Source organism: Geotrypetes seraphini, chromosome 3 (genome assembly GCF_902459505.1).
Source record: "Geotrypetes seraphini chromosome 3, aGeoSer1.1, whole genome shotgun sequence".
Lineage (NCBI taxonomy): Eukaryota > Metazoa > Chordata > Amphibia > Gymnophiona > Dermophiidae > Geotrypetes > Geotrypetes seraphini.
Genome location: NC_047086.1, coordinates 261,411,198 through 261,429,874, shown reverse-complemented (window position 1 = coordinate 261,429,874; position 18,677 = coordinate 261,411,198). Strand labels below are relative to the sequence as shown.

General features: G+C 42.5%; 1 protein-coding gene across 1 annotated transcript in view; it reads left to right on the top strand.

The window, feature by feature from the left end:
• Positions 1-18,677, top strand: part of CRIM1 (cysteine rich transmembrane BMP regulator 1) — a 1,144,468-nt gene that overhangs the window by 1,033,813 nt on the left and 91,978 nt on the right. Inside the window, exon 12 of the mRNA XM_033937787.1 lies at positions 14,576-14,791. Within this exon, the coding sequence (XP_033793678.1) occupies positions 14,576-14,791 (216 nt within the window). The remainder of the gene's footprint in view (positions 1-14,575; positions 14,792-18,677) is intronic.

Below are 18,677 nucleotides of genomic sequence, written 5' to 3'. Positions count from 1 at the left end.
AAACTCTTCTTACTGACCTACAAGCATATTCGCTCCGCAGCTCCTCAGTATCTTTCTTCTTTCATCTCCCCCCACCCCGGGTATTCTGCTCATTGGATAAGTCTCTCTTATCTGTACCCTTCTCCTCTACAGCCAGCTCCAGACTTTATCCCTTCTATCTTGCTGCACCGTATGCCTGGAGCAAACTGCCTGACTCAATAGCTGGTAGTATTCTCTGGTAGTATTCAAATCCAGACTAAAAGCCCACTTCTTTGAAGATGTTTTCAATTCCAAACTCCAACCCACCTCTGACTTATCATTCCCTCTGTAATTCCCCCACCTGAGCACAGTGTATTGATGCACCTTCTTGTCCAGTGTTTATCTTGACTAAATTGTAAGCTCTTTTGAGCAGGGACTGTCTCCTCCTCTACATTGGCTACCTTTTGAATCTAGAATCCTATTCAAGTTTGCATGCTTTTGCTACAAAACTTTATTTCGTCTATCTCCGAGCTACCTCATCCCTCATTTCAACCTGAACTGCAACAAAAAGAACTCCCAGAAAATCAATCTATTCGCCTTCCCCTCCCAAAACTATGTCACCTCAAAAGGTTCTTCGACAAAACCTTCGCCTTCCAAGTGGCCAAACAGAACCCATGGCTAGCCCAAATTATGCTCGAGGCCCCCACCTACCTCGATTTCAGAAAACTTCTCAAAACTCATTTATTCCACGGACAGAATCCCTAATCCCCCCTTCTTCCACTTCTCTCACCCCTCCCTTCAACGATCTGAACTCTCCCTTTACTCCTTCTTATTGTTCTCTCCCAACCTAACTCCAATGGCTTGTACAACCCCTTCATGCTTACCTCAGCGACTTCGTTGCTTGTAAATCTGATTAATTGTAATTCTTGTAAATCTGTTTAATTGATGTGAACCGCCTAGAACTCTCTGGGTATGGCGGTATACAAAAATAAAGTTATTATTATTATTTTGATGTACTTCGCTGCATATATCTAGTGGTACTATAGAAATGATTAGTAGCAGTAGTAGTAGCATTGTGGGCCTTGCCATCGGGTTCCTCTAACATCTTCCCATCCAGCTCTTTCCCCAGTTGGTCATTCCCATCCTCACATGCTCTTGTTTGCCTATTTCCATTGTTTGACCCTGTCTATTTTTTTTTAATTAAAAGCTCTTACCAGTGCTGCTGCTCTATGTTAAGGTTACCAGATGTCCAGATTTCCCTGGACATGTCATCCTTTTGAAGACATGGCCGGAGGTCCGGACTGCTTTTCAAAACCTGACACTTTGTCCAGGTTTTGAAAATCTTTGCTCCACATCGCGTCGAACAGGAGGGCATCCGCACATGTCCTGCCCGACGAAAGCAGGCAGTGGGAGGCGGGGCTGAGGCAGGATTGGGGGTGGGGGTGGGGCTAGGTAGGCCTGGAGGTGGGTCTAGGGGTCTGGATTTTCCAAACAGAAAATCTGGTAACCCTATGTGAGATAAATATTATCATACCTCAAGTGAACTCCCTCTAGCACATCACTGCGCTCTTTCCTTTCCCTGAGGCCTTCATTTATGGTGCTGCTGCTGTTATCAGTTTCTGACAGAGGTACAGCCAGCCCAAATTAGTATAAACCAGCTCACATCCTTTGCAAGCTATAAACCTGAAATGAAACAAAATGTTTACTGAGCATGAGTCGCTATAAGAAGTCTTTCATTCTCCACTCGAAAACCATGGATGTTTATTTTAAGAGAGGCCCGTGGTATCAAAAGATTTCATATTAGTTCTTCTATTGATTTCATTAATTCTGCTTGCCTTAGCTAAGCATAATTTCAGCCAAGTAGACACTCATTAAGGGTCTTATTGAAAAGGACCTTTTCGTATTCTGTGGCTATAGAAAAAAAGTCTTTGTTAAATAAGTCCTTTGTGATTATTTTATTCTGCCATAAAGTTTGTGATATATAAAATAATTATGATGATAGCAAGAAAGGGTTAAAAATGTTATAAACATAAATATGGGCCTGTCAAACTAAATCAAATTTCTTTGTTGATAGCCACAAACTCTCAGCTGAAAAAGAGTAGCTTTACCTTTGTAATACACCATTATGTATTCATATTTCTTATATCCTAAGTGGTTCACATTTAGTGGTAATCAGACACTCTAAATATTTTCCCTACAGTTCTAGCAGGCTCACACTCTAACTATTGTACCTGAGCAATAGATAGCTAAGTGACTTGCCCAGGGTTACAAGGAGCAGCACTGGGGATCAAACTCACAGCCTTAGGGTGCTGAGGAAGTGGCTCTATTAGGTCACATTTTTACTCAGACTGTACCCTGAAGGAACTTTCAGATTAACTTCTGTCTAGTAGCTGTTGGCTGTTACATGGCTTTATTTTTACAAGAAAAGGCTATGTTTTCAAAAGTAAGTATGATAATTCAAAATTTAGAGTCTTTTGTAGACCCTCATCAATGTTAAACTCTGACCATTTGCATCTTTGTTATTTTGCTAAATGCACAGTTGCTGTTGTTTGTTTTTTATTAAACAGGCATGTGCACATGAAGGATAATTTCATAAGCAAATTTTCATGTAAAATACTGATTTACAGCATATATAGGTTTTTATAAAATGATGCCATACTTGTACAGTAAGGGGCTCATAATCGAAAGAGAAAAATGTCCAAAAACCGGCCTAAGTCAGGCACGAAAGATAAGTGCTTTCCTTCCTTTAGCACCTTATGTACCTAATGCACTTTATATTTATTGAAATTAAAAAGAATTACAGCACATGTCACTTTACCAAGACCAATGATGAATTTACCACCCCAGTAAGGGCATGAAAAACTATTCAAGTAGTGCCTTGGGTATCTGAGGTCTGGTAATTCAATATAACTTGATATGAATTTGTTCTCTCGTTTATATTAGTTTAAAATGATGCCAGACTGAAGCGTACTTGTATAGTAAGGGGCTCATAATCGAAAGAGAAAAATGTCCAAAATCCGGCCTAAGTCAGCACTTGGACGATCATAAACGAAAGACATCAAAGTGCCGATAATAAAACCGGATTTTGGACGTACAGTGGTACCTTGGATTACGAGCATAATCCGTTCCAGGAGCATGCTCGTAATCCAAAATGCTCGTTTATCAAATCGAGATTCCCCATAGGAAATTATGGAAACTCGCTTTAATACGTTCCCACCCCCCCCCCCCGAGGCCAGCGGCACTGCTCTATCCCCCCCCACGAAAACCGGCATTGCTCCCCCAGAAGGCTCCCCCTGCGATCCGGCACCCTCCCCCCCTGCAAGTTCACGTTCTCTCCGAGATCTCCGAGAATCTCGAAGAGAGCGTGAACTCGCAGGCCTTGAGCATGCGCAGATGCTCAATGCCCAGCAAGAGAAGCTGATCTTTGGGCACCGGCACCAACGCACAGGACATGCCGGTGCCAGTGCCGAGGCCCAGATGACAGTAAGAAGTGGCGGGGGGTGCTTAATAGCGGCGGGGGGGGTGCTGGATCGCAGGGGGAGGGTGCCAGATCGCGGGGGGCACCGCTCACTAATCGAGGCACGCTCGGTTTCCGAAGCACTGATTTTGCGAATGTTTTGCTCGTCTTGCAAAGCACTCGCAAACCGGTGCACTCGTAAACTGAGGTACCACTGTATTTCTAAATGACCTAGGCCTTCATAGTGCCGCTGAACGACCATAGCTAAACGGGGTGTTTCAGGAGGAGTGTCGAGGGTGGGATTTGGGCGGGACGTGGGCAGGCTTAGGCTTAGTATTACTGCATGTATAAAGTTATACAGCACAGGATCGACGAAACTTGGACGTTGTGACTTAGACCATTTAAAACATGGTCTAAATCACAAAAACCCACCTAAAGTGACCAAATAAGCACTGCAAACACATAATACATATCCCCACACACTACCCCAGTGATCACCGACCCTGCTTTACATGAAAAAGGTTAGAGATCACTAATTTAGGGCATGCAAAATCAAATATCCCTCACTGCTCCTTATGACCCTGGCCAAGTCACTTAATCCCCTCATTGCCCCAGGACAGATAGGGAAATACGATACAGTACCTGAATGTAAAGCACTTAGGATATAAGTGATATATTAATTAATTAAAAATTTTAATGCATGTCCACCTACAGATTAACTTTCATAAAGTCAATTTGTGTGCATTAAAAGTTTCCATTAAAATAAATGTGTGAAACAAACTGAAGTAAAGTTCAAAAACTGAGAGAACAGGCCAAATGAATTGAAAGTTCTTGCCCTGTGTACATCCCTATTTCCTACTGATTACTTAATATTTTACTAGTCAGCTTGCTGTAGTCCATGTTTTTTATATGCACTGATCATCACGGACTAAATTAGATCTAGATATTCAATGCTAAGTCATGTTTGGGTTGCTGGAGGAGTAGTGCAGTGGGCTGAGAACCTGGGGATCTGAGTTTGATTCCTACTGCAACCTCATAGTTAATGTAGTGGGCTGAGAAGCTGGATAACTAGGTTTGACTCCCACTGCAGCTCCTGGTGACCCTGGGCAAGTCACTTAATCCTCCATTGTCCCAGGTACATAACTTAGACCGTGAGCCCACTAGGGACAGGAAAACGTACCTGCATGATCCTTTACTTAAAATACTTATGCAGGTGCCAGAACCTGCATAAGATACCTAATGTGGATACTAGCTGAATATCGTCTGGAATCTGCATAAGGGGACAATTCTATTTCCCTCCCCCCAAAAAAAAATTCCATTCTTCCCTCCTGCCCCCTCTCCCATCCTTGAAACCCCCCCCCCCTCCCCACCCTCTGATATGAAGAAGCTCACGATGGTGGACATTTTTCTGCTGAAGCTACCAGAGGCAGAAGCTACCTGGCAACCCAGTGGACCCCCAAGGGATATTCAGGTAGGCCTGAGAGGGGCCTACTGGGATGATGGGTTTCTTCATTTGGGGGGGGGGGGATGGTTAAATATCGTTCCTGCAAAAGCTCCAGCAACCAGTCCCACTGAAATTAGCAGATATTCAGTGCCAGTACCTACATGTCCCATCACTAATCATCCGGAGCTAATTTAGCCAGCCACAGTCAGCATTTTTTAAAATATTCCAAACATAGATCTGAAGCTCCTGTAGAAATGCTTAAGAAACAGTTCAGTTTGCCATAATGCATCTTTGCATATGAAGGAAATTACCACCTTGCCTCCTTTCTTCTGTGCACTGTTTTTAAATATATCATTGCAGTACAAAGTACCACTTGAGCAAACGTACTCTACTTGGGAGAAAGAGTTACCATAATATATAGATATTCGTTTTAGCCTTTTTATGTGAGCACTTTGTTACTTTTGTGAATACCATGCTGCACATATGCTTTGTCATGCAAATATTAACAGCTTTAAGTACTGAGCATATGCATCTCCTCATAGACTACAGTTGATTCTGGTTGACTGAGGAGTCACTAACAGAAAGTTTCACAAAACACTTTAGAACAAGCATTTAGAGATATGTTTGTATAACACTTGGTAATGGACAAGAATATATCCTTCAGTACAAGTAGAGACTGAAACACTTTACATCTAGTCATCAGTGAGGCCTGCAATGCCTTATGTTGGCCTTTGGATCATATTCATCGCTTGCAATTCCTTTCTGAGTTGCCTTTTTTACTAAATTCTGCAGAGCAGGGCCTGATATTCACAAACATTTATATGTATTTCTTAAAGGGTTGAGGATAGCCTAGATCCAGTACCCTGAGGTTACAATAACCATATGTGGACCTTCAGATTATAGCTTACCAAAGAGTGACATACTTTTGTTCAAACTGAACTGATTATATGGGGAGAACAATTTTAAATCTTTTGACCTGGGTAAAAAGAGCATGCAAAGATAACCATCTTTTAGGCTAAAATCTACGTAGGTTTTCATAGCATGCATGCCTATAGCCAGGTTAAAACAAGACGCTTGTTTTAGGATTGAGGAATAAACAGTGCATTTCTATTTCGTCTTCAAATTTACACACATTATTTTACCCCCATTTGAGTGTCTATAGAAATAGGGGGCAATTTAGGTGCCCAAAATCTAAGCGCTGAGATAGTATCTTATAATAGCATCTGGGCACGTGGATTCGGTTGTAGGACAACTTAAAGAATTCCAGAAGTTTGTGGCACCTGTGTGACCCGCCTATGTCCCACCCACTTATATGCCCCCTTTGCAGCTAAGCACTGAAGCATTTAGGTGCTCACTTATAGACTAGCGCCCAAGTTCAGTTAGATGCCTAGCTGCCATGTGGGCCTGATCTCTGTCTAGGTGCCCTATACAGTCTACTTAGAAGGATAGTACATGTAACATGGGAATGCTTTTTAATGCACATATGTAGCAAACTAATTACCATGGTAGCTTCACTTTATTTTTTTTTTTTCAAATTCTTTATTCATTTTTAAACTTTCAATAAGTGCAACAAAAATACAATCATATACACTTTAACATCACTTACTAACCCATCAAAGACTAAATCATATCAAATACCCTCCCTCCCTCCTTTATATCCATCATTAGAACATTATCTTAATATAACACTAAAATAACCCCCACCCTGGAAGTTTATAAGCAAAAGGGGAAAATATAATTATTAATTATATTCACTTTGAAAATCAGCTACAAAATACGAGGGGGATTCTATAAAAAGGGTGCCAAAAATATGCCTATTTAGGGCTCCTTTTACGAAGGCACGGTAGGGCCTTAACACGCGGAATAGCGCGCGCTAAATTGCCCCGCACGCTAGCCTCCTTTAGAGCGGGCGGTAGAGCGCATGCTAATCCAGTGCGTGCGCTAAAACGCTTAGCGCACCGTCGTAAAAGGCGCTCTTAGAGCCCGTTCTATAAAGAAACATAGGCACCTCTTTACTTTTTAGAATATTAGCGTGGTATGAGCACTTACAGCAGCCTTAGTGCTGTAAATGTTGGTGCCTAGATTGTGAAAATACATGTCTATAATTTACCTGCATAATTGTGTGCTTACATTCTGCCCAAACTGCCTGTGGGAATGCCCAGCTGCAAATTACAGATCATTGAAGACTGACACGTACTTACAGAATAATATATATACTACGTACATGTAAATGACTAGAATACCGGTATTTATGCATGACCTTACCACCTAAATCTAGGTATCTTCTTATAGAATTAGCCCCCTTGGGGTATTTAAAGTATCCCTGTACACTGCAACAAGACATACTATTAAAAAATATTCCTCTGGTTGACTTTAATAAAAATGATTTGCCAAAAAAAGCTGCTCCTGTAAATCACTGCAACTATTTTTGGTTTGTGCTAAAGGCATCTTCCCCAATTTGGTTCTGTGGGGAAATTTCTTAGTAAGTGAGAACAGTATTCCTTTCCTTTAAAAAAATATTTTTTGTAAGGTTTAACAAAACATATCCAAGTATAAATTCCACTTGTTAAGAAAAGTGATACAATGATGTAAAATAAATAGAGTGAACAAATTTTAGGCAAACTAATTACATTACATCACTATACCAGTGTATTTTTACTAAGACACGTGAATTGCAAAATTAATGTGTTTGATTGTAAAGTCTTTTCTTTTTCTTCATAGAGTTTTGCAGGTTTCATGCACTAATGATTCCTAAAAAGAAAAGTCCTTAGAAATGAATGCGTTAATTTTGTACTTACTTTTAAAACTTAAACTGATATAGCACATGTTATTTATGTTGGTGCGTTATACAAGTATATTTTTACATAGGCATTCAATTTGCACACGTTTTTCTCCAGATTCTATATATGGCGAACAAGACTGAGTGCACAAATTTGGACCCTTGCTCAATTTACATGCATAATTTAATTGAGTGATGAACTAATTAGCACTAGTCATTGGGCATGAATTGGCAATAATTTAAATTCATGCATATATCTTGCTATGTGCTATTCTATAAAGATGAATATGTAAATTCTTATGCATGGATCCTAAAAGAGGGTGTGGCCAGATCATAGGCGATCCAGGGATTTGTGCATAGTGTTTCAGAATATTCCAGATCCAGCCTCATTTAGGCCCGGGGATTTATTAAAAGGAATATATAGACCTTGAAATGACAAAACAGCTCTAGCTGAAAAGTTTAAATTTATTTTAGAAAAAACACTAGCTTCTCAGTTTCAGTAACTTTAATTTTAAACTATAAATTTAATCAAGGTAAATATATATTACCGAAGTGTCTCTCTCTCAGATTGGCATTCAAGCTTCTTGGAAGCCTGCTTCCAAAGGATAGGAGAGAGTCGCTTCCTCTCAAAGGAAAGGAGGAAGAAGCTTTCCCTTATTCATTCTTTTTCTTTAAAGAAATTGTAGTTCTACCCTTCTTACCCTTATTTCTAGTCAGTGATGTCCAGTGTCTGTCCATTTTTCCCGCCCCCCTTCTACAAAACTGTGCTAGCAGTTTCTAGCTCGGGGAACTGCACTGAATGACCTGCGCTGCTCCCGACGCTCAGAGTTCCTATGAGTGTCGGGAGCAGCATGGGCCTTTCAGTGCGGCACCCTGTGCTAGAAACTGCTAGCGCAGTTTCGTAGAAGAATGGGTATATGTTCCTATCTACCCATTTTATAATGTTCATCGCTTTGAAACTTTTTTTTTTTTTTTTTCAAACAAAGGAAGAAGGAAAAATACTCCTCCATCCACTAACATGGGGCCTTATATTGTATATCTTAAACCACACAGCTATTTGAATGGAAAGTCCACAAAATTTCATGTTCTTCTGTTCTAAGACAAGCTTATGATGCCGTCTTCCTGGGAGGATGGGGGGAGAGAACACTCCCACCTGGCCCTTTCTCATTGGCCCTTTTCTCATTGCAATCCCCCTATTCGTTGGGTACTTTATTGGTTCAGATCAATACAAGCAATAAGCCCTTCCCAGAAATTATTAGCCTGTCTGGGTCACCATGGGCTCCATAACATCAGATACCAGGTCCTCTACAAGGGACAATGTTATGTCAACCCTGCAACATGTATCTCTTGTTGGCTGTGCCTTGGTTCTTCTCAAACATATACTGTATGTGTTTCAGTTGGTTTAAGTTTTCATGCATTTGCTATAAAACAGTATTTGGCATGTTACCAGGTTATCTTACGCCACATTTTACTTTGAGTTATACTAACAAGAGTTCTCGAAGAATACACTTGTTTGCATATCCCTCAATAAAATGATGTCATTATAAAAGGTTCCTTGAGAGAACCTTTTCTTTCCAGGCGGCCAAATTGAATTTATGGCTGGCCAAAACTGTGTTAGAAGCTTCTTCTTATCTCGATTTTAGAAAACAGTTAAAAACTCATTTTTGATGTATCTTATTCTTTTAACTTTTTACTTTATTTTAACATTGTTGTATTCTTCTTATATTGTATGTATTTCTTTTATATTGTATGTACTTAATTTGTCGAATCTCAAACGATTTGCATTGGTTGTACTTTGCGTAAGTGTTGTGAACCGCCTAGAACTCACAGGTATGGCGGTATATAAAAATAAATTTTTATTATTTAAATCCTCAAGCCTACATGTGAGGCACAGATCCCAGTGCTAGTCGCTTTTCTATAAACAGTGCTCAACTTAGCGCAACATTAATAGAACAAATCAGTGCTCATTTTTTTGGTGCCATATATAGAATTTGTCTTATATGCATGGATATGTTGTATGTATAAAAATATGGTATGTCCAGGTAATTAGAACATAAGAACTGCCATACTGGCATAGACCGAAGGTCCATCAAGCCCAGTATCCTGTTTCCAAAAGTGGCCAACCCAGGCCCCAAGCACCTAGCTAGATTTGAAGGAGTAAAACAGATTTTATGCTGCTTATCCTAGGAATAAGCGGTGGATTTCCCCAAGCTATCTTAATAATGGCCTTTGGACTTAGCCTTTTAGGAAATTATCCAAGCCTTTTTAAAACCTCGCTAAGTTAACCTATTTCACCACATTTTCTGGCAATGAATTCCAGAGTTTATTTGCACATTGTGTGAATAAATATTTTCAATGGTTTGTTTTAAATCTACTACTTAGTAGTTTCATCTCATGCACTCTAGTCCTAGTATTTTTGGAAAGAATGAACAAGTGATTCACATCTACCCTTTCCACTCCACTTATTATTTTATAGACTTCTATCATATCCTCACTGAGCCTTTCATGTACTTTTTTTCTAATTCTGCTATATCTTTTTGGAGATACGGCGACCAGAACTCCACACAGTATTCAAGGTGTGGCCGTACTATAGAGCGATACGAGGGCATTATAATATTTTCATCTTTTATTTTCCATTCCTTTCCTGGTAATTCCTAATACAGTATTCTATTTGCTTTCTTAGCCACTGCCACACATTGAGGTGAGGGTTTCAACGTATCCTCAAAAATAGATCCTTTTCCTGGGCAGAGACTCCTAACATAGAACCCAGCATCACCTGTCTATAGTTTGGGTTCCTCTTTCCCACATGCATCACTTTGCACTTGCTCACATTAAACGTCATCTGCAGCAGAGGGAAGGCCCTGGCGGAAAAGGCCGCGAAGCAGCCCGTTCAGAGCGCTGCCATCACCGCTGCTGTTTTTGGAGACTCTGTGAGGAGGTATGTCAAGTCTCACTGGGGTGGGGGACGCTGAATTGTTGAGTCTGATTTTTTTGACAAATTGGGCAGCACTAGTATCAAGGATGGAGTCGGGGACTTTCAAGAGGGGCTTTGGAGGTCGATCTTAACTAGGGCTTATATTAGGAGCATCTTTAAAAATCATACTAGGGCTTATTTTTGTGGAAACATGGTATTTTGTAAAAATGACAAAGATAAACATTTATGTTAAGTTTATGTGCCCATTTTGATCCATTAATATGTTTGTAATTAAAAAAAGTGTTCCCACCACATGTAATTGGGGCACTCATAAACATCCATTTCTCCTTGTATTTTAACAAGATGTTCTAAAATGATAGCAGAACCTGAGATGTCCCAATCTTGATTCTGATTTGTACGCCCTCTCTAAAATGCCGCTTCACATATGTGAGTTTAAGATATATGAAGTTGTTTTGTCTTTGCAACAATTAAGCACAAATTTCAAAACTGAAGAACAAAATGAAATCAAAATAGAATTGTTAAAAAAAAAGCAGAATTAAAAATTATGCTAAAATACAATTTCAAACATACAACTAGACAGATTGTGTTTGTATTGGTTATCGACAAATAGTCTTTAGTTTATATGAAAAACAAAATTCTGCTCTTAACAAGGATCAAAATATTATACACAGAACATACTCATAGTATTTGAACATTGCATAGAGACAGGCCAACAACCTCCAGACTAAAAATAAAAGAACCGTCCCCTTTTTCACCCCCAAATGTATTTATGCATAGATATTCACCTGCAGAGGATTGAAATTTCCTTGACACATGCCACAGTTAAAAATAGTGAGGTCAATATTGCTCAAAATTAACCAGATAACCTGACAGGATAACTTTAACTGGGTATTCAGAGGCTTTACTAGTGAGATGAGCACCACTAACTAGAGATTGCTGGTAACTGGATAGTGAATCCATCTAAGTTGTACTTGCTAATTGGGTATTCTGATCTAACCAATTTTCATGAACCAAATAGCACTGAATATTGATGTCCAGTTAAAAAAAAAACCATGCCTCCTTTGACTGGTCTATTCTTAACAGGTTAACCTTTGACCAGACATAAGTTTTCTAGCCAAAAAGGTAACCTTTAGTCACTGGCCATGAATTTTGAAACAACCTGATTTATCCAGTTAATGTCAAAGATACTAGACAGATCATTTTGAATACCAACCTCTTTCTGTTTTCAAGGCTTAAATCATTGCAAAAATATTTGCTGATGTGGCTGGTTAATTTATTTTGTCTCCGAGGCCTCTTTCTAATTCAAATTCATATTTGTTTCCAGTTGAACTGTTATACAAAATTAAGAGGCTTAATTAATCACATGTACATTTGTACATTAATACCCCCAAAGACACCTAGATTAGCGACTCTATTATGAGCCTTGTTCAGTTCAGGTTTTTGGAGTTTGTTAGATAAAAAGGACTACCCACCACTCTGCTCTCAGAACATTTAGGGGTAATCCTATAAAGAACATGCTAGCATTTACATGCAATTTATGTGTACAAATCATTAGATTAAAGCCATATACAGTAAAACCTTGGATTGCAAGTAACTTGGTATGCAAGTGTTTTGCAAGACAAGCAAAACATTTTATTAAATTTTAACTTGATTTACAAGCAAGGTCTTGCAATATAAGTACATACAGTATTTTGTATTAAAGTTTTGGGGCTGTGGATTTTCCATTATTTCTTATGGGGAAATTTGCTTTGATATACAAGGGTTTTGGATTACATGCATGTTTTCGGAACGAATTATGCTCGTAAACCAAGGTTTTACTGTACTCACATTTGTATGCAAATATTCACATAATTGCAAAAATTCTGCTAAGGTGCTTAGTACATATTTTACACTGGCAAGCAGTGGCGTAATAAAGGGGGTATGGGGGCAGTCCACCCTGGGCACAGTCTTCCTCGGTGCGCTGGCACCCCTCCTGCTCTCTGCCCCACCCTTCCTATACCTCCCCCTGCCATACACGTCCCTTCCCTTTCCCCCGTACCTTTTTAACTTCAGTGCAAACAGCCACGAACTTGCTGCTCGCGTTGGTTTAATAATGTCACTTTTAGGACCCACGCCTAGAAAGTGACATCAGAGAGAGTGCCAAAGCCGACGCGAGCAGCATGTTTGTGGCTACTCGTGTTAAAGATAAAAAGGTATGGGGAAGGGGCACACGTGCACAGCAGCGGGGTGGGGAAGAGGGCGAGAGAGGGGCATCACTGCTCCGGGCACTGCTCACCCTCACTATGCCACTGCTGGCAGGGGCCTAAATACCATATAAGGGAAAAAAAACCCTCATTATATGGTATATGCTGTAGGCCCCTCCCAGTGCATCCCAGGATGCACCAGGCAGGGGTAGGGTCACCATGTCCTGAGACAGGAGGGTATGGGCATCCATCCTGCTGGTCTTCAAATCTAGGAAGGGAGGCTCATGGGGTGTCCTGGAACATATGGCCAGAGGGGGGAGGGTTGGGTCCTTGAGCTGGGGCGAGGGAAAGCCTTTCCCTGCCCACTAAACCACCAGGGGATTTTTGGGGTTGGGGGGCTCAGTTGGGGGGATTAATTTTGGAAGGCAGAAGGGATTGGCGGGATGGGAGATTGGAGAATTCTTGGAGGGCTTAGGGGCAGGCTTCATCTTTGGGGGGCTCGGGGGCAGTGAGGCCTGGGGTTCCCTGGACGTGCACATAAGAGTTGTGCTTACCACTCAGCTCTCATAGGCATCTCCCAGGAAATTCCAGCCCTTTAGCGACAGATGCTCAAAACCAACAATGTGCATATAATTTTCATGCTGTAAGTGTTGAGTATCTGTTGCTAAAATTAGGCCAGTGTTTCTGTGGCGTTGGAACTTTACAGTGCTGAAGTTTTGAACATGTGCCCCCTAGTTTGTGCTTTTAACCTTTTAACTTCTTCTGTGGTATGAGTGCTTTCTTTCCTATTTTAGGTGGCTTTCCTTTCTATTACTTGAAATTTTATTTTACTATTGTAAACCGCTGTGATCTGCGTTCAGTAACTGCAGTATATTAAGATGTGTTCATACATAACATAACAAGTCATTTATATACCGCACTACCTCTCAGTTCTATGCAGTTAACAGATGCAAACACTATACATGCACAGGGAATTATAAACTTATTTATACAATTTATCAAATAAGTGAGTTTTAAATATCCTTTTAAAAATTTGGTATGAGCTAGAACTTGTTACCAAATTACTAAGACTCTTGCCCCAGGAACTGGCCTGGTAAGCTAAAGTTCTATTAAAGAAGCGCTTATAGATACAACCCTTTACTGCTGGAAATGAAAATAAATTAAATTTACGCAAAGTTGGTTTTCTATCTGCAAAGTTAAAGTGGTCCACAAAATAGGTTGGTATTAGACCGTGCAATGTCTTTTAACAAATACAACCCATTTTAAAAAGGATCCTTGCTTCAATTGAATTCCATTTACCATCACCCTTTGTCATTTGTCAGTCAACCAGTTTCTAATCCAGTTCACCACTTCGGGTCTTAACTCCAACCTGCTCTTGAGTTTCCTATGAGAAACCTTATAAAAGGCTTTGCTGAAATCCAAGTAGGCTACATGAATTTACACTGATAGTTCAGATATCAATTGGCCATTTTGTATGATCTTTTGACTTGTATTGGGAAATCTAAATTAGTAGAGTTTGGTACTTTTTTAAAGTATCAATCCCCAAAAAACAAAATAATGTTTCAGCACATGAGCTTTTGAGATATCATAGGCTTCCACTTCTGTCTGTATTCATTGGGGCTGAACCAGTGTTATAAATCATTTGGATCTTGGCTAACAGAGAAGAGAAAAAAATCTAACATGCATTTAATGATTGATTCTGTTTGACAGTGAGCTGTTACAGAGATGTAAACCTTTCATCTCTAACCATATGGAATCCTCCATAAGCTGATAGTAATAAATTAATTCATGTACTTTTTTTTTATTTGAATTTTTACAGATGACTCAGGTATACAGAAGCCAGAGCTCAGCAACCCTTCGATCTGCCATGCCCCTGGAGGAGAGTATTTTGTAGAGGGGGAGACCTGGAACATTGATACCTGTACTCAGTGCACGTGCCACAGTGGGCGTGTTCTCTGTGAGACCGAAGTCTGCCCACCTCTTCTTTGCCAAATCCCTATCCGCACGCAAGACTCCTGCTGTCCGCAATGCCCAGGTAATATACATTTCAGTCTTCTGCACAAACCTTTTGCAGGAATGAAATGAAATCCTTTTAACAGATAATGACTGTGCTATGCGAACTGCTCTTATAGCCTAGCTGCAAAGAATGTGCCTACAATTAATAAAAAGGATTGGAAGATTAATGAATTGATGGATTAGTGATAGACATGATGGACACTGAGGGAAAAATTCTAGATTGTTTTATTGTTTATTCAAAGATTCTATGCCGCTGCTAATGACTAGGGGAGTCAATTCAGAGAGGTTTACATGAGCTTTGTAATGGTGTTACAATGCATGAGTTTCTGTAAAGGTGTTACAATACAGAGTTTGTGTTTCCTGGGATGGTTTCAATACAGACATTATTAAGCCCTAATCAATACATTATTAAAACATAAATATGGTGCCAAACAGGAACTACTTCCACACCAAATTTTCAGTGCAAAAAAGTGTTATTATAACCACTGTTCTCTATAAGCTGATTGGGAGTCCTACAATGAATTCCTGCCTTTGGGGGACAGTGCTTTAATATTGTGTTTTCAAGCACTACGACCACGCATGCCAAGGTTCACTGAAGTCCCGCAGAGCTTGCTTGTCCCTCACTATTGAAAATATGATCATGAAACAGCAGGTGTGTTGATGAAGGACCCTCACTCAGCTTAGAAGAAACAGTGGTTTTAACAGATGCAAGGCACCAAAATGGGACAAAAACAGCAAATCTGCTTGAAAACACACGCCCCAATTTATAGAATAGCATGTAAGATGGGGATGTAGCCTTAGGAAGAGCATGGGTGGGACAGAGGCATTTCATTAAAATGTGTGCAATGTTATGGAATTTGGGGGATCTGTATTCAACTTGCATGCCAGTATTTATACCTGGTTTCATTTGGTGTAACTCTTTGTGCCCAAAGTTGAGTATGAATCCTGGTGCTTTGTGCTATTCTATAAAGGGCGTCAATCCTGGATCACCTGTTACACAATACAGTTCAACATCGATCTGTTGGTAGGTGTACACAAAGTTAGAGTATGGGTGGAGTTTCCAAGTACATGTGTACATTCTTCCCCTCTTGAAGTCAGTCAATTTGTACCTTTGCTTAATCTTTTGTAAACCGCATAGAACTTCACGGTATTGCGGTATATAAGCTGTTATTATTGTTATTATTATTATTATTATTATTAATCTATGGTGCCTACATCCATTGCCTATTCTCTGCCAGATTTACTAGTATTTTAAAAAGACAAGTAGCCACCCTATTATAAAATTATCCTCAAACAATAGGTGCTGAAAATTGGCTTTCTTGGGATTTAGTCACTGATATTTACACATTGGGGTCAATATAAGCAATGTAAGTGGACAGCAGCCTCTCCTACCTGCTTAAATTGCTTCTCACCTTCTAAGTGGAGATATTCGGCAGCATTTGACCAGAGCGTGCCACTGAATATTACCATGTGCCTAAGGCCCCACCCACAGGAGGGGCCTAAGGCTACTGGGCCGATTCCGGTTGGCCCAGGCGCCTCAGGCCCCACCTGTGGGCGGGGTTTGAGGCGCCTGGGTCAATCAAGCCCTAAGGCCTGCCAGACGGATGGCTTTGGACCCGTCTGTCCGTCCAACTTTTTTTTCAGGTATGGGGGTGTCGGGTCGGCCGGGGGGGGTTGTTGGTTCAGCGGGTAGGGGCCGATCGGGGGTTCAGGGGGTGATCATGGAAGGGGGTGCTCTGAGAGCTGGAGAACCTGGGATCCCTCCTGCCCTTATCTTAGTGGGGGTGGGGGATAAGGGGTTTCGCTGGGGAAGAAGGGCTTGGGCTCCCTCCTTCCCGGATCGAGTCGGGGGGGCAGTTGGGCAGGAGTGTTTGGGCTCCCTCCTGCCCAGAGCAAGTCAGGGGATTGCTGGGGCAGGAGGGCTTTGGCTTCCTCCTGCCCGGATCGAGTCGGGAGGGTCAGTTGGGCAGGAGGGCTTGTGCTCCCTCCTGCCCGGATTGAGTTTGGGGGGGTTGCTGGGGCAGGAGGGCTTTGGCTCCCTCCTGCCCGGATCGAGTTGGGGGGTCAGTTGGGCAGGAGGGCTTGGGCTCCCTCCTGCCTGGAGCGAGTCGGGGGGGTTGCTGGGGCAGGATGGCTTGGGCTCCCTCCTGCCCAGATCATTGTCGGGGGGTTGTCACTGGGGCAGGAGGGCTTGGGCTCCCTCCTGCCCAGATCGAGTCGGGGGGGTTGGTTGGGCAGGAGGGCTTGGGCTCCTTCCTGCCTGGATCGAGTCGGGGGGGTTGCTGGGGCAGGAGGGCTTGGGCTCCCTTCTGCCCGGATCGAGTCGGGGGGAGGTCAGTTGGACAGGAGGGCTTGGGCTCCATCCTACCCAGATTGTTTTCGGGCAGGGTGGGGGGTCACTGGAGCAGGAAGGCTTGAGCTCCCTCTTGCCCAATCCAATCAGGGGGAGAGGTGGATCATCGCAGGAGAGATGGTTCATCTCTCCTGCCACGATAACGATCGCCCACTCCCCCGAACTGCGACACTTCAGGGGGTGGGCGATCACCATCGTGGCAGGAGAGATGAGCCATCGCTTCTGCTGCAATAGCGATCCCAAGTGCCGCATTTGGTGGCACTTGGTGGTATCATGGCAGGGGAGATAAGCCATCTCTCCTGCCGCAATCGTTGCTGGGGAGTGGTGGATTCTGTGACTGGTGTTGTTTCTGACAGACACCGCTTACAGAATCCAGCTTTTAGGCGAAGGACTGGCCCCTCCTTCACCTAAAAGCCCTTGTTTTGGGCATTTGGGACTTAAGCTTTTCTTAGGTTGATTATATGGTGTAAGTTTAGACATAGTGGTGGTCTGAGCGTTTAAACAGCTGAACGTAAAGGCAAGGCCATTCTCAAAAAAATCCTCCTTTTGGACGTTTTTTTTGAGAATGGACATTTTCCCTGCTTTTACTTTCAAAGTTTAGGCCCTGATTCTGCAAAGTGCTCCCGATTATAGGCAGCTATAGGCGTCCTACAGCTGTCTAATCAGCCAATTGGGAGGCACTTTTTCAAAAAAAAAAAATACTCCCCAGGCAAGCCGCATATATTGAAGGAGCCTCCAGCGAGCCTAGAGAGGCCTGCAAACTGCCTAAGCTTGCCTAAGGCTAGGCAGTAGCCTTAAGCGAACCTAGGCGGTCCTACACGTCTCCCTAGCAGAACGGGAGACGCTTACAATGTAGGCTAGCAAAATGCTGACCTATATGGTAAGTAGACGCCGCCGCTATACCTAATCGCAGCAAGGATTTCCCTGCCGTGATTAGTATAGAGGCCGCAGCTAAAGCCACAAAAGTCTCCCCTCCCCCCAGCGATCGCGGCAGGAGGGTGCCCAACCCCTCCTGTCGACCCCCCCAATGGTTCCCCCATAAGATCACTGGCAGGAGGGTGCCCAACCCCTCTTGCCGACCCCCCAACGACCCTCCTGACGATCGCAGCAGGAGGGTAATCAACCCCTCATGCCAACCCCCCCCCAACGTCTCTCCCCTAAGATCACCGGTTGCCCATCCCCTCCTGCCGACCCCCCATTGACCCCCCATAAGATCGCCAGCAGGAAGTTACCCAACCCCTCCTACCGGACTCCCCCCAGCGAACACCACCACCCCGGAACCTCCCCTTGACCTTACCAGCAAGTTGGACCGGACGGCTACTCACATGTCCGGCCAGCAAGCCCGCCTTTGTCCAAATGAGGTGGGCCCACCCCTACCCTGCCCAACCCACAGGATCCTAGGACCTGATTGGTCTAAGCGTCTAAGGCCCCTCCCGCTATAGGAGGGGCCTTAGGCGGTTGGGCCAATCAGGCTCTAGGATCCTGTGGATTGGGCAGGGTAGGGGCGGGCCAACCTCATTTGGACGAAGGCGGGCCTTCTAGCCGGATGTGC